Here is a 14,531-nt window from a genome sequence, read left to right on the forward strand (position 1 = left end):
GTATACTATGTGCAATGACATGTGTATTATATATAGTAAACGGTGATGATAAGACGCGTTTGTTTTCTGCATGATATATCAACTGGATGCATCTTTTGGATATCACATATTCACACGTCATCTTATATCAGAAATTCGCGAACTTGCATTAATTGAATCAATAGACTAAAACGTCTGACCAAAAAAATAAGAGACTAAAGCGTTGGAAAATATGATTTGAATTAAATAATTAGATCTGAAAAACTCTGATAGCAGTTGACAATTGAAATTGAATCCTGAAAATATCTAAATATACAGCTAGCTAGATCTCATATATGATCATCAGCTATGCTAATCTAATATTTCATTAACACATGTTTTTCTCTTTTCTGAAAGATCCTAACCAACTGTGCCAATCGTTCACACATATTGCAGTATTACGCATATTGGTATCCTGTAGTAAAAACTAAAATATTGTTACATAACATACGTTGTATCTATGAATATATCGACGTACGTTACCAAAACTAGCTCAGCAAAATAAGCAAAACTGACCACAATATACGAAATTAGCTTCTTCTTTTTTTTTTAATAAGGAGACGCATTATTTGTCATGCGTTTAGACCTATATTCAATTATTAGAGAATTTTCAAGAGTAATATAAAAATTAAGTATCCAACTAAGAAAGATAACGAACACATGCATGAGATTGTGGTGCATGTAAGTGAAATAACTCGTAATAATCACCGACAAAACGCGTTAGTTTCCAGTCGATCCCTTATAAAACGAGTCCAAAAGGCTTCCTTCTCCATCAAGCAATCACTTCTGAATTAAAACATTTTCTTTCGATCTCTCTTTGTCTCAATCTACTAAAATATACATGGAAATGAAGGGGAAATATTTGGTAACGGTTATTTTATTGGTTGGTACGTTAAGTGTGGGGATGTGTTCTAATGGTTGGATTAGGGCGCATGCAACGTATTATGGTGTTAATGATAGCCCTGCTTCACTTGGTAAAGAGTCCATTATATACTTTTGTTTGTTACTTTTTGTTTTGTATATCAAAGTCTTTTTCTCTAAACAACTTCATTTCGATGTATAGGAGGAGCTTGTGGGTATGACAATCCGTACCACGCTGGATTCGGAGCCCATACGGCGGCGCTAAGCGGTGCGCTATTCAGAAACGGCGAGTCGTGCGGTGGTTGCTACCAAGTGAGGTGCGACTATTGGGCGGATCCTAAGTGGTGTCTCCGAGGAGCAGCCGTGACGGTGACGGCTACAAACTTCTGTCCTTCGAACAACAATGGAGGTTGGTGCAATCTCCCTCGCCACCACTTCGATATGTCCATGCCTGCTTTCTTCCGCATAGCTCGTCGCGGCAACGAGGGCATCGTCCCCGTCTTCTACCGCCGGTAACATATTGTGTTATGTTAGTATAATATGTTTGATAAATTATAATGTTGTGTTTGTATATCAACATAATATTCGCAACATATAAAACTTAAACAATATAACATCATGTGATATTATTTTATATCTAATAATATATCAACATCTCTTAAAGATTTCGGTTTTGTTTTTACAATTATATAGTGTTGGGTGCAAAAGAAGAGGAGGTGTGAGGTTCACAATGAGAGGCCAAGGGAACTTCAACATGGTAATACTCTCAAACGTTGGCGGCAGCGGTGCGGTGAAAGCGGTTGCTGTGAGAGGCTCAAGGGCAAAGACTTGGGTTCAGATGACTCGTAATTGGGGTGCCAACTGGCAGAGCTCCGGCGATCTCCGTGGACAGAGACTCTCATTCAGAGTTACTCTTCTTGACCGCAAAACGATGACGTTTCTAAACGTTGTTCCTCCATCTTGGTGGTTCGGCCAAACCTTCTCTGGTCGAGGCCAGTTTCTCTGAATGCAACTCCTCGTGAAGACAATGTCCTATTGGTTGCTCTTTCATCTTTGTAACGAATGTGGAGCTAATTTTCAACTATTTGCTTATTTATGAGCTTTGCCCTTTGATTTTTTTTGGGGCAATGTTCCTTTGATCTTGGTTTTTATTACTACTAATAAATAATTACATGCTTAATTTTTTTTGTATTGGTTTGTTATCTATGTATGAGCATTACTCAAAAAGGTTTCAAGAGTTTTGCCGAAACTATATTAATGGAAATAACATTTTAATTGGTTTCCAATTTGATGACAAAAAGATCATTGATAAATTAAATACAATTAGATACCTTCACCAAAACAAACGAGAAGAGCAAGTAAAAATGTGGGATGGTAAAGAAATAACTCTTTTCCTATAAAAGTATACAAATAAAAAAACAGAGATATTTTATACAATTACAGAGAGAAATAAATATACGATACGAATTTGGAAAAAACAATGAGCCGGCCCATGCTTTTTTTCTGCTCCTTTTCTCATTTTCGAGGAGTTGATTTTTCAAATACAAAATCAATAATAGTACTTGTTAGAAAGTCAGTAAAATCAACTTTTGTTTATGTTGCATTTTCTTTGTAACTTGTATTTGTATATGCTTTCTGTGTGTTTAATAATTAACTAATCTCACATAATTAGATTAGATGACCGTTTAGCCATATCCTGTACTTTTTCCTTATCATCATCAGATTATATTAAGCTTTTAAGAATGATAATCTACAAAGAAAGTGAAAACCAAATATCTGTAAAGTTCTTCTACACATAGCTTTTGTTTTGCCATCAATTTATTAACATAATAACATTAACCTTGTTATTATAAACAACTAAAAAGCTGAACGAATTATTCTTTAATCAAACGACTGACGTTACAATTGCAGTTTGCAGATCTCACAGTGTGGAATAAGAACAAAAAAGTATGTTTTAAATCTACACAAAAAAGCAGAAGAACAAAGATTTTTAAAATGGTCAAAAAACATGCAAAGCCCATCAGACATGGATTCTTTTCATGTTCCACGGATATGATAGATTGAACAGAAGAGCCATTAAAAAAATGAAAACAACTTTTTAACAAAAAGACATCAATACCCTTCCAACGCTTTCACACTCTTCTTGAACAATGAACACAGAGAGAGAAAGAAAGAAGAAGAGAGAGAAAGAAAGAAGAAGAGAGAGAAGGACACTCTTTTAGTCTTTAGTAAAAGGTCTTTCTCTCTCTGTCTCTGTATTGTTCTCTCCGAAATTCCATCTCTTGGTCTTAGATAGTTTTCAGACAGTGAAGAGAAAAAAAGATGAGAGGACCTCTGGGAGCAGTGATTGGAAGATACACTACAAGTGATGGGAGTGAAAAGGATGGGATCATCAAACACAACAGAAAGTGCAGAGACATAACGTTTCTCATCGTCTTCATTGCCTTTTGGGTCTCAATGATTGTCAATTCCAGCTTTGGCTTCAACCAAGGTAACCCATTAAGGTAAAAAGACTTCACCTTTTTTCATCACAGCCAAAAGCTTCTGTCTTTGTAGATTTGGTATATGCATGATGATCTCTTGATTTGTGATGTTGCAGACTCACATATGGATTGGACTACGAAGGGAATGTGTGTGGTAGCAAGCACCGTCACCGTGACCTAACCAAACTTGAGCTTAGATATTGGTTAAACCCAAACCAAGTTTATGAGAGTGGGTTGAAAGATGGGGAGCATAAGCTGGGTAACGCTAGGAGTATCTGTCTCTTGGACTGTCCTGCGCCTTCGGATGATACTCTCAACTGGGTCTGTGACTACCCTGACGGCGAGATTCGTCTCAAGATGGGTGATTGGGTGGACAGGAACTATGATTACTTTGAGTTTCTTACTCCTGAGATGAGGAACTCTTCTCTTCAGCTTCAGGGTCCTTGTTACCCTATTATTTTCCCTAGTGTCAATGGTAAAGAGTGCACAAAGTTTCAGTCTTTCTCTGTTACTGTTTTGTAACGAGTTTGTAATCTTTTAAACTTTGTAGTGTATTGGAGCTGTCAGTATATAGCTCGTGCTTCAAATTCATCACTGCGTCACTGGCAGCAGATGGGTGGTGTGAATATTCAAGAGGATATGATCATAGACAAGTCCATCAGAAGGTCATTGAACTCTCGTGCCTCCGTTCTAAAGGTTAGAGAATGATTCATTCCTCTTCTCTCTTGACATGTAGAATGTTCTAAATCGTTTCTTGGTGGTTCAACTCGCAGCGTTATGTAGCTGATATAGGCAAGTCATGGCCAGTATTGATTGTGTGTGGAGGCCTTGTCCCGCTGTTTCTATCCATCGTCTGGCTTCTCCTTATTAGGCATTTTGTCGCCGCCATGCCGTGGATAACTGTTGTCCTCTTCAACATGCTTTTAATATCGGTCACCATCTTCTATTACTTGAAAGGTTGGTTCAACTATCTTACTGTTGTTTCAAAAGTCATGTGGATGGACTCAAACATGTGTGTATTCTTTTTGTAGCTGGATGGATTGGGAATGATGCTGTTACACCTATCATCGGTGAACATGACCCATACTTTCATGTATATGGTCGAGTAAGTTTGCTTTTCAAGTTCATTAAAATCATGAGACCGTTAGTCCCACTTCTCTAGACTTATTTTACCTTTTGCTTGTTGGCAGGAGCTGACTCATGTCAGAGGAGTCGCTATTCTGATGACATTCATCTCAGTTGTTGCTATCCTCACTTCAATCGCCATCATCCGCCGTATCCTCATGGCAACATCAGTCCTCAAGGTAGCTGCTAAAGTAATAGGAGAAGTGCAAGCTCTGATCATATTCCCTGCTATACCCTACGCAATGCTCGCCGTATTCTACATGTTCTGGCTATCAGCAGCTCTCCATCTCTTCAGCTCCGGTCAGGTGGTTCAGAACAACTGCAGTAACACCAACTGCTGCGCGTACGATCTCGTTTTAAAGAAAGTCAACTGTGACCGTTGCTGCGGTTACAGCATACGTTACACTCCTCACATCACCATCGCTATATTCTTCCACCTGTTTGGTTGCTACTGGGCCACGCAGTTCTTCGTTGCTTCTTCTGCTACGGTGATTGCTGGCTCTGTTGCTTCTTATTATTGGGCTCAAGGGGAAGCAGCGTCGCCGGAGATACCTTTTCTTCCTGTTTTTGCCTCGATGAAGCGGCTTGCACGCTACAACTTAGGATCTGTGGCTCTTGGTTCGCTGGTTGTCTCTTTTGTGGAGTCTGTTCGGTTCATACTCGAAGCTATTCGTCGTAGAACGAAAGTAAGAGGGACCACACCTGATCACTGGCTTGGGAGAGTGGGTCATTACACATCGCGTGGGTGTCTTAAAAGCGTTGAGTGGACTATTAAATCGGTTAACCGCAATGCCTACATAATGGTAAGTTGGTAACATAAATCTTTTTTTTTTCATTTTTAACAAAACAGAGTTCATTTCTTGATTGATTGGTGTCTTTGTTTCAGATTGCTATAACAGGGAAAAGCTTCTGTAAATCATCTGCAATAGCAACAGAGCTGATCATAAACAACATTATGAGGATAGGCAAGGTTAATGTGATAGGAGATGTTATATTGTTTCTAGGGAAGCTTTGTGTGAGTCTCTTCAGTGCTCTCTTTGGCTTTCTCATGTTGGATTCTCACAAGTATCGGTCTTCTCACAACAAAGTCTCCTCCCCTCTACTACCCGTTTTGGTAAAGACCTTTTCTTCTCGCTCTAGACTCATTGTAGTTACAAAAAGACTCATTATGACTTTCCATCTCTATGAACAGGCATGTTGGGCTCTGGGGTATGTTGTGGCTACACTGTTCTTTGCGGTGGTTGAGATGTCGATAGACACAATCATACTCTCCTTCTGTCAAGACTCAGAGGAGAATCAAGGGAATGCTCAGCACGCTCCATCACTTCTACTTGAAACGTTAGATAATAATGAGGAAGAGGTTCAGAGACTCACCCACTGATAGAGATCCTTACTGTATAAGTTTTGTTTCTTTGGGGGTTGCCGGTTTATATTGGTTTTAAAGAATGGAATCTCTACTCTCTAAAAACATTATAAGCATATATTGTAATGTCAGATGGCTTTGAGGATTCTTCTATTCTGAAACCAAAATATTAAATTTCTGCCAAAATGCTTCTTTGTTTTGGTTACATAACGAATGGAGTGTTTGAAACAGCACTCAAAATTTTGATAGAATGAAGCAAAAGATTTAGAACTAATGGGTGTGTTCTTATTTCTTGGCAAAACTCAACTTCTCAGCGATAACCTCATCAACACGAATCATCATCACGAGGCCATTATCTTCTTCAGACCAAGCAATGGATTCTCCCGCAAGCAACTTGGCAATTGCCGTAAGCTAAGAAAACAAAGTAAACCAGAATCAGTTCAAAGTTCTATTCAGAGATGAGAAAAGATAGTTACCCTTCGTTTGCATTTGGAATCTTCCTTGTTGTCACCCAACTTGACTCTGAGGTACTTGATAGCTGAATCAATAAACAGACAGAACAGACCAGATTCATTTCAGTTAGAGACAAAGTAGGTTTAGAGAAATGGATTTTTAAAGGCTTACATGGAATGCCAGAGAAGTTCCTAAGTTGGAGCTTGAGAAGACGAAGAGCTTCCCTTGGTTCATGTTCATTCACATTTACTGTCACGACCTCGTCTTCCTTGTAAGCCGAACCATCGTCTTCCCTACAGCATGGTTTTGAATTTTCTCAACACTTCTTTTCCAATGGAGTAAAGAGCAGATAACATTACAATACAAGCCTGAAAATGAATAGTTGTGAAATTAACTGACTTGACTTCAAGCATCTTTGCCATGGATTTGTCATCTGCCTCCCTAGCTTTTTGTCCGAAAAAGTGTCCCTATGTATTGTGGAAGATATCACAGAGTTAGTATATACAACGCCAAGAAGACATTGATCACTTTCACTTGTCCACATTGTACCTTCTCCACGAGCCTGTGTGCTCGCTCGGGTTCTCCTTTGGAGAATGCTTCTACAGCCTGCCAAAGAGAAAGACTTTTAGTTATGCAAACCATCACATCATGGCAACCACATTCTTGTTATCTAAAAGACTTACAGCTCCGTAGTATTCTTTCATCTCCTGCAAATTCTCGTGCACTGCTTTACGATGTGCCTTGTATTCATTTTCGTCATCTTCATCTATCAAAGAGAGAGAAACGTAGATAGTTTATAGCCGAGCTCTCGAGGAAGGAGAGAGGTAAACCGTACATGAAAGACTCCTGTCACGGTTACCTTCTTTAGCTGTATTAGACGATTGTATCACAGTAACTACTCTCTCTTGTAAAGGGTCTTCCAGAGGTTCAAAAACAGGAGGACCAGCAACTCTTGCTCTCCTCTCTCTAATTCGCCTAGTTATTTTTGGTACTTCTTCATGTTTTTCAGCACCAGAGAACCAAGCTTCTAAGACTTCCTTTTCAAGACCGTTATTGTTCTTGCCTCCGTGCTGTGAACCTGTTAGGGCTCTTGCTTCACCACTGCATCATCAAAGAGAGAAGTTTGAGGAGGAAAAATATCAAAAGGATCGGCAATGGAAGGGCTTTGTACAAACATTTGACTAGAAAAAGTGTACCTCTGAGAAAAATCTTGCAGCTCTTCCACTTGGTTGCAGGGCATGGATTCATGTCTTTGAGGATCAACCTTTGACGTCTTTAAGAACATAGGAACAAACCAAGTAACCAATCAGAGTCATATTTAGAAGAAGACGGTATTCTATAAGAAAGACCAAACAGAAAGTCATTAGAAAAGCTCACAACTTCATTAGAGATTCCAATATCAGCATGCTTCTTGGTATCAGACAAGTCTAGTAGTTTCTCCGTACTCTGCAATATCGTTAAGAATATAGAGCGGATGCCAACTCAAGAAGTTACAGCACAAAGATAAGGCAGGACCTATTAAAAACTTACAGGAGCCATATTTTCAAGAGCTCTAGAGATACTACTAACAATTAAGTTGAATAAAATTTGGAGACAGTAGGAATGTGAATGCGCTTTTGTCTCCGGAGGAGAAAGAGAAGAAAGATGTAACGCTATGCTTCCTTTAAACCCCAGTTAAAAAGTTAAGGTTATTTTATGGACATCATAAACCTAATGTAAAAATAAATCTTAAACTATCTATTAAATCCTACAAAAAAGGAAAAAAAAATCTAAAACAGTCTAATTCATAAAGTAAAACAACACCAAAATCTCTTAGTTAGAAGAGTTCAATAATAATTCTTATCAGAGTGAAAAGTCAATGTTATCTCCAACTTTAGTCAGCAAATAGTATTAAGACACACAAAAAATGGTTTATTCGAGAGAATTGACCAAATATTAAAGATAAAGACAGAAGGTATCTAATGAAAAAGCAAATTAAAGAAACAAAAAAACACTACTTGCTTCAGAGCTAAGGGAACTGGCTTACCTTGACCACATCATATCCGCAAACGCCTGATAGTTTGGTGAAAAGTCAGATAAAATTTTAGCAGCTTAAGATCATAAGTACCATTTGATGTCGAGCATTAAAAAGTAAAAAAAAAAGAAGAAGAGTGGAGAATGCTAACCAAGAATCTGTTGAATAACCTCTGGGCTAGCTTGGAAGCCTTCTCCGAGCATACTAGCAATAAATTCCTCAACATCAGTTGGTGCTCTGCTTACTTTTCCCTTATTGCTTTTTGGCAATTCTTCTTCACTCCATATCTCAGTTTCAGGAATATCCCTTGCGTCTATCTTCATCGGTTTAGTTGCTTCTTGGCGAGCGTTTGATGTAGGCTCGGTTCTTCTAGCATACTCCTTTCCAATAACACTTGAAACAGTACCAACCGAGACAGTATTTTTCTTCGGCCTCCATACTTTGGCTTTGGTATCATCTTGTGGTTGAGCTTTCTTGGGAACATAGACATGATGAGTTGGCTTTGAGGTTGCTCCGTTCGTTTTGACTTGGTCACTTCGAGGAGGCGTCTCTTTGGTAGTAGTCATGGCAAAGAGAATCTCGCCAGCTTCATGGACATTCTGGCTAGCTTGGCAGTAGGCAGCAGCAATGTCATCGAGAGAGAAACGAGAACCAAAAGCATCGAGAAGGACCTGCAAGCTTCTTGAATCTGGATCGCTGTGGGAAGAGCTTGCAATCATCGACATTGTCTCCTCCTCCTAATTCAAATACCCAAAAGGAATGGCTCCGTTAATATAAAAAAAAGTAAAAACAATAGTAGTAATGATTGCAGAATGCTGAGTAAAAATAAATGTTGTCTACATAACATCACAAAAAACATAATGCAGTTTCAGTTATGTTCCTAATAACCGGCTTTGAATGGGTAACTAAAAAGCAGAACATGGTTTGTCATTATGTCCGAAACAAGAAAAAAAGAAGAAAACTTTGAATATACGCTTGGCTCGAAATACCCAAAAAAAATTGCATTGGACGAACAAACACCTGGCAGGGGCATAATGTTCTCCGACCAAAGTAGGAAAAAAAAGAAAAGAAACCTGCTTTAAAGTAATGTAACACAGGCGAAGCAAAAATCAATGGCACAGTGACGACAAAACATATCAGGACAAAATAAAAACACGATTTTTTTTTACTCCGTTATCATCTGTAACCACAGCGCAAATTAGATGAGAAGGAAACTTCGCATAGAAGTAAGAAAGCCAAGAATGTGAAAACTTTAAAAAAAAAAAAAAAGAAAAAAAAAACAGCATAAAGCAGCACATTGAGAAGAAGAAGGGAATAAAAGAATATATATATTTTTTTAATAGAGAAGCAAATCTGAATTAGTTTGGAGGCTACAGAGACAATCCATTTTGAAGCAGCAATCAGCAATACGAAGAGAAAAGAGTAGAATGTAAAGAGTTCTCGCTTACCACCTGATGAAACACAAGGAATCGATGGTGGTCGGAGGAAGGTTTTGAGCCGCCGGAGACGTAAGGGAGGAGAGAGAGAGGGCTATTCAATCGACAAACTCAATTGGTTAAGACCGATACTTGTGAAGTGGACTGGAGAGGAGAGAAGGGAAGAAGAAGAAGAAGAGACTAGAGCGATAAGTTTGCCAGCGATGTTTAAGTAGACCAGTGCATGAGAGGAGGAGTGTTGTCAAAGCTTTTTCCCCGAAACTTGACTAACACATTAAACTCCCATTAGATACGTGTTTAATGTTTCCCAATGATTTGTAAAATCAAATCACCAATAGAATTTAATTCAAATATTTTTGAGATTCACACATTATTAATGAAGTTTTTCACTTTTCATAGAGTGGAATTTAAAAAAAAGTAAAGAATCATTTGAGTTTCATAATTTTTGTCAATAACGATAAAAGTAAAACATTCGGTCAAAAATATCATATAATACATTCATTCAACCACAAAAGAAGTATCATTTACATGTGAGATGTTGTTATTATTGACGAAAATGTGATTTTTCTCAAGCATGAGTATGTAGTCTAGTCCTTTATGTTTTTATTTATTATGGAGTAATCCTCCGTAGTTTTATTATTATCAAAATAAGCACATATTTGTCTTGTATTGACAAATCAGCCCCTCTCGTTTCATTTTCCTTCCTCCTCCCACCGTCAAATCGATCGTCTTCTCATCCGTTCTTACTCCTCCGCTCGCCTGACGAATTCTGGTCCCCCCAAAAATAGTTTTATAGATCTACGTTTCGAGTAATTATCTCTAAAATGTCCGATACATCATAGTGTTCCCCCAACCTGAAAAACTGCTCCTTTTGATATTTTGCTGTCATAAAGTTTCAGTCTTTTTTTTTTTAAATTAGCTTTTTTGACGTGGGGTTTATTGCAGAGCAAAGTATGATGGGGTCGAGAGGAATAATCAGCGACAAGTGGTCAATGAGGATTCTCTGGGGCTGTGCTCTCGGAAGTGCAGTCGGTATAGTGTCCTTCTTACACCTTTGCATTTGTTTTTTCTCAAACTCGGAAGTGCTTTTGAGTTTTGAGACAGCCCCCTTATGATATTGTTTTTAGGTTTATACATGGTTGCTGTGGAAAGACAAACTCAGAACAGAGCACGTGCCTTGGCTGAAGGTTTAAGAGCTGCTGAATCACAAGCTGGTGATGCTGCTGATACTCTCTGAGTCCTCTCAGCTGAGCGTTGTTTTTTTTTTTTCCTTCTTCTTTCTTTTAGATTGCTATATAACAACATCTTGCTCCAAAGATCTTTTTGTTGATTCGATTTCTTGTTGGCAAATAATTCCTGAAACGAATTCAAAACTTGTAAGAGTTTAAGTTGCCTGAACAACATACAATCTGTGTTATCGAATAAAGCCTCTTACTTGGACTCATGCTATGTTTGTGTATCACTTTTTTCATGTTGTTTTGCTTTCACGTTATGTGTTTTCCTTCAAAATATCAACATCCTATAAAACCATGAGAGATTCTCTATTTGTAAAATATACTGCAGGATCAGTTTATTTCATACGATAAACAAAAAATAATAATAATATGGCAAAGGGACACCAAGGCAGATGCTTTGGATTCGTCCTATTACTATGCTTCTTTTTAAGTTCAACTTTGGCACGCAGGGTTCTTAAGGATCTCTCCATGATGGAGGCAAGCAAGCTAGAGCTGAACCATGTAGTGAAGCCTGGGATGGTTAGTTTGAGGGAGCAAGATCATGCGTTGTTCAATGTAGAAACTGAGAACAAAGTCAAGCCTGGCCATACGCTGCAGTCCATGCCGGGTGTACCAGAAGAGCCTGAAGAACCTGACCATACGCCGCATACGCTGCAGTCCATGCCGGGTATACCAGAAGAGCCTGAAGAACCTGACCATAAGCTGCAGTCCATGCCGGGTGAACCGGAAGAGCCTGACGACAAGGTCATGCCTGACCATAAGCTGCAGTCCATGCCGGGTGAACCAGAAGAGCCTGAGGACAAGGTCAAGCCTGACCGTAAGCTGCAGTCCATGCCTGGTGAACCAGAGGAGCCTGAGGACAAGATCATGCCTGATCATAAAATGCAATCCATGCAGGGTGAACCAGAGGAGCCTGAGGCCAAGTTCATGCCTGATCATAAACTGCAATCCATGTGGGGTGAGCTAGAAGAACCTGATCCTAAAAAAATGCTGGATCACAATGTAAAGCAGTCCATGCCGGGCGAACCGGGTGAACCAGAAGATCCTGACCACACAGTTAAGCCAATGGGGTATGGTGTAGGTAGGGGCTATGGAAGTGGCGGTGGCTATGGAGAAGGCATCGGCTCTAGTGGAGGCAGTGGCTATGGAGAAGGAAGAGGATCCGGGTATGGCCAACCGAACTGCGGTCCTATCACTGGAGCTCCAGGTAGCGGATATGGTGAAGGCATTGGAGAGGGTAGTGGCTCAGGCGAAGGGATTGGTATCGGTATAGGAGGTGGCTCTAGTGGTAGTGTGCCAAGTGTAGTTGTCCCAAGCATATCAATCCCTCCCATAACGGTTCCAGGCACGCAGATTCCCGGTTTTGTGATTCCAGGAGTCAGGGTTAATCCTGGCTATGGTTCTGGGGGATGCCAAACCGGTGGTTGCACCCCTAGCGTACCATATTACCGCCCACCTATATACCAACAACCACCAAGCTGTACCCATTGTCAACCTTTCACTTCGGGGCAAGACAAGCATATGTCAGACAAAGGAACCATGACCGAAGAAGCTCTTGCTCCCACTCCAAACGAGATGAACGTCTAAGCTTTTCAGTGTCCCATGGAAACACAAAGTTTAATAAAACCACTCATAAGGATATATATCACTATTTTGGCTTTGAATAATCTAATGTTACCGAAATGTAAAGTTTTAAATAAGTGAAGTTTACTTAAGAATTAAAGAAGAAGCAACTGTAAATGTAATTGAATTGCCTAATATATAGTGTGAGTACAAGATCATCGCTCGTGCCATGGTCATGATGATCAACCATTCTCCGCATCATCATTACAGCAACTATAGCAAAAGTACAAAAGACATGACTTGGCTTCACGACACCAATACTTTTTGTTTAGTCTTTTGATTGCCTCTCTGGTTTAACTAGGCCGGCCACTAAATCAAATTAAAGCTGTAATCTAATGGAAAAATCTATCTTATTAAAACAGAAACATTCTATTGGACCTAACATTTATTTTGTAAGTTTTTAAATTAAATACACCTTTATACTTTATAGTTAAACTTATATTAAATCATTAATATTTCTTTCTTTATACTACTATCTATGTTTCCAAACAATATATTTATTTCTTTATACTATTATCAATGTTTTCAAACAATATATTTTTTATACTACTATCAATGTTTCCAAATAATACAATAATTAATCTTATTTATGTTATATCTATCATTTTCTTTTTAAAATTTTGTAGAAACGTCATAATTTCATAAAATGTAAAATAATGAACTTTAAAATTTGGAGTATAAGATTACAAATTATGAAATTATTCCAATTGAAATCAAATTAGATTACATATCGGTCATCCAACAGTTCTATCGGTTAGTCTCGGGTTTTAGTAATTTTTTTAATATGAATATTTTGAAAACCTAAATTGAATTGTCAGATCTCCGAATTAACCGGTATAATCACAATCGGGTTGAATTTAAAAACACTGATTTAAATACAAAAATATTTTAAATACACACTTTTAAAAATTACCAAAATATTTGTTAAGTTATTAGTGAAATTTTTCATCGTAAAATATTTTGCGCTTCCAAAGCGCGGGTCAAGATCTAGTACGAATTATATTGTGAATTGAAGCTCAAGGAATATCCAGTTGGAGGATGTAAATTGAAGCTCACGTACCTTGATCTCTCAAATAATTCACTGACAGGATTGCATCCTGAGTAAATGGTCCTACAGCTGCTCTATTAAAGTATATCTTAGGAGCCGTCTTTCTAATGGTGAAGGTACTCGGGTCCAACCATCACACTCTCTCTTTCACTCTCATCTAAAAGGTGTCATGGCTAACTGTTAAAGGTTTCCATTTGTAGAAGCCAGTGCAAGCACTCCGACCAAGGAAAATGTAATCGCTTCAGCAGCTAGTATGTCCATATCTTCAAAGGTTAGTGAAATCACAGATTTGAGAACCATCCATGTTCATAATAGATAACAGCAATTCATGAGCTTAATCGATTGACGCTACACACAACTCCAGGAACTTTCTCTGGAAGGTCTCAACTTGACTGCTGTCCCTTCACAAGTTTGGGAGTCTGGTGAAATCAGGAAAGTTATCTTTCTAAAAACTCTATCGAGGAATTGCCTGCTCAGCTTTCTTCATCTGCTTCCCTTTAGGTAAATGGGTTTCCCATAAACACTAATATGATGCTACATGTGCCTTTGATATAAAACCTTGACGCTAACCCATCACCTTCCTTCTTTTTTTTTTTCATTTGCTTGTAAGATTCCACTGGATGGGTTTCAAGCAGTCTCTGGGCTTCAGATTCTCGACCTAAGTGGTAATGCAGCTTCCTTGGGCATCGGAGAGCATCCCAAGTTTTCCTACTTGCCACTTCTACAAGAGCTTTATTTGAGGTTTGGTTTTTATACGTCACATTATTCATTGCCCATCTAATACTACTGTTCGCTAGTTTAAGATGATATACTTAACTTGACAGCCGAGTCCAGCTGCCTGAAGTCCCTGAAGATATCCTCAACTTATCTAA

The 14,531-nt window shown here is 38.6% G+C and overlaps 5 protein-coding genes across 9 annotated transcripts; 4 read left to right on the top strand and 1 right to left on the bottom strand.

The window, feature by feature from the left end:
- The first annotated feature begins 807 nt into the window (after window positions 1-807).
- LOC108860557 (expansin-A12) lies at window positions 808-2,110 on the top strand. Its single transcript, XM_018634423.2, has 3 exons — window positions 808-992; window positions 1,082-1,391; window positions 1,573-2,110. Exons 1-3 carry the CDS (start codon window positions 860-862, stop codon window positions 1,883-1,885), a joined length of 756 nt encoding a protein of 251 aa, XP_018489925.1. The 5' UTR covers window positions 808-859; the 3' UTR covers window positions 1,886-2,110.
- A 910-nt stretch (window positions 2,111-3,020) lies between these two features.
- Window positions 3,021-6,036, top strand: LOC108861429 (choline transporter protein 1). The gene is made up of 8 exons (XM_018635289.2): window positions 3,021-3,383; window positions 3,479-3,837; window positions 3,913-4,058; window positions 4,136-4,319; window positions 4,394-4,467; window positions 4,553-5,290; window positions 5,374-5,601; window positions 5,680-6,036. Exons 1-8 carry the CDS (start codon window positions 3,202-3,204, stop codon window positions 5,866-5,868), a joined length of 2,100 nt encoding a protein of 699 aa, XP_018490791.2. The 5' UTR covers window positions 3,021-3,201; the 3' UTR covers window positions 5,869-6,036.
- LOC108861430 (putative nuclear RNA export factor SDE5) lies at window positions 5,984-10,024 on the bottom strand. Of its 5 annotated transcripts, none has more exons than XM_018635292.2 (12): window positions 9,766-10,024; window positions 8,469-9,054; window positions 8,330-8,355; window positions 7,681-7,749; window positions 7,500-7,576; window positions 7,163-7,404; window positions 6,987-7,069; window positions 6,853-6,909; window positions 6,703-6,770; window positions 6,475-6,596; window positions 6,327-6,388; window positions 5,984-6,261 (listed from the first exon to the last, which is right to left on the bottom strand). In XM_018635292.2, exons 2-12 carry the CDS (start codon window positions 9,040-9,042, stop codon window positions 6,136-6,138), a joined length of 1,506 nt encoding a protein of 501 aa, XP_018490794.2. In that variant the 5' UTR covers window positions 9,043-9,054; window positions 9,766-10,024; the 3' UTR covers window positions 5,984-6,135. The 5 variants fall into 5 exon arrangements, with proteins under 5 accessions (XP_018490794.2, XP_018490795.2, XP_056867070.1 ...); XM_018635293.2 differs by having other exon boundaries at window positions 9,769-10,023; XM_057011090.1 differs by having other exon boundaries at window positions 7,834-9,054; window positions 9,769-10,021.
- A 382-nt stretch (window positions 10,025-10,406) lies between these two features.
- Window positions 10,407-11,197, top strand: LOC108861572 (uncharacterized). The gene is made up of 3 exons (XM_018635473.2): window positions 10,407-10,562; window positions 10,699-10,785; window positions 10,881-11,197. Exons 2-3 carry the CDS (start codon window positions 10,707-10,709, stop codon window positions 10,988-10,990), a joined length of 189 nt encoding a protein of 62 aa, XP_018490975.2. The 5' UTR covers window positions 10,407-10,562; window positions 10,699-10,706; the 3' UTR covers window positions 10,991-11,197.
- A 138-nt stretch (window positions 11,198-11,335) lies between these two features.
- Window positions 11,336-12,766, top strand: LOC130494371 (uncharacterized). The gene has a single exon (XM_057011093.1). It carries the CDS (start codon window positions 11,358-11,360, stop codon window positions 12,573-12,575), a length of 1,218 nt encoding a protein of 405 aa, XP_056867073.1. The 5' UTR covers window positions 11,336-11,357; the 3' UTR covers window positions 12,576-12,766.
- The last annotated feature ends 1,765 nt before the right edge of the window (window positions 12,767-14,531 follow it).

This window comes from Raphanus sativus, chromosome 5, assembly GCF_000801105.2.
Source record: "Raphanus sativus cultivar WK10039 chromosome 5, ASM80110v3, whole genome shotgun sequence".
Taxonomy (NCBI): Eukaryota; Viridiplantae; Streptophyta; class Magnoliopsida; order Brassicales; family Brassicaceae; genus Raphanus; species Raphanus sativus.

Coding starts and splice junctions, on each gene's coding strand:
- LOC108861429 (XM_018635289.2), top strand. CDS start 3,202: ATGAGAGGACCTCTGGGAGCAGTGATTGGAAGATACACTACAAGTGAT. Junction 4,059..4,135: donor CTCGTGCCTCCGTTCTAAAG/GTTAGAGAATGA, acceptor TTCAACTCGCAG/CGTTATGTAGCTGATATAGG. Junction 4,320..4,393: donor CATCTTCTATTACTTGAAAG/GTTGGTTCAACT, acceptor TTCTTTTTGTAG/CTGGATGGATTGGGAATGAT.
- LOC108860557 (XM_018634423.2), top strand. CDS start 860: ATGGAAATGAAGGGGAAATATTTGGTAACGGTTATTTTATTGGTTGGT. Junction 993..1,081: donor TGATAGCCCTGCTTCACTTG/GTAAAGAGTCCA, acceptor TTCGATGTATAG/GAGGAGCTTGTGGGTATGAC. Junction 1,392..1,572: donor GTCCCCGTCTTCTACCGCCG/GTAACATATTGT, acceptor ACAATTATATAG/TGTTGGGTGCAAAAGAAGAG.
- LOC130494371 (XM_057011093.1), top strand. CDS start 11,358: ATGGCAAAGGGACACCAAGGCAGATGCTTTGGATTCGTCCTATTACTA.
- LOC108861572 (XM_018635473.2), top strand. CDS start 10,707: ATGATGGGGTCGAGAGGAATAATCAGCGACAAGTGGTCAATGAGGATT. Junction 10,786..10,880: donor TGCTCTCGGAAGTGCAGTCG/GTATAGTGTCCT, acceptor TATTGTTTTTAG/GTTTATACATGGTTGCTGTG.
- LOC108861430 (XM_018635292.2), bottom strand. CDS start 9,042: ATGTCGATGATTGCAAGCTCTTCCCACAGCGATCCAGATTCAAGAAGC. Junction 7,577..7,680: donor TTGGAATCTCTAATGAAGTT/GTGAGCTTTTCT, acceptor ATGTTCTTAAAG/ACGTCAAAGGTTGATCCTCA. Junction 7,405..7,499: donor CTGCAAGATTTTTCTCAGAG/GTACACTTTTTC, acceptor TTGATGATGCAG/TGGTGAAGCAAGAGCCCTAA.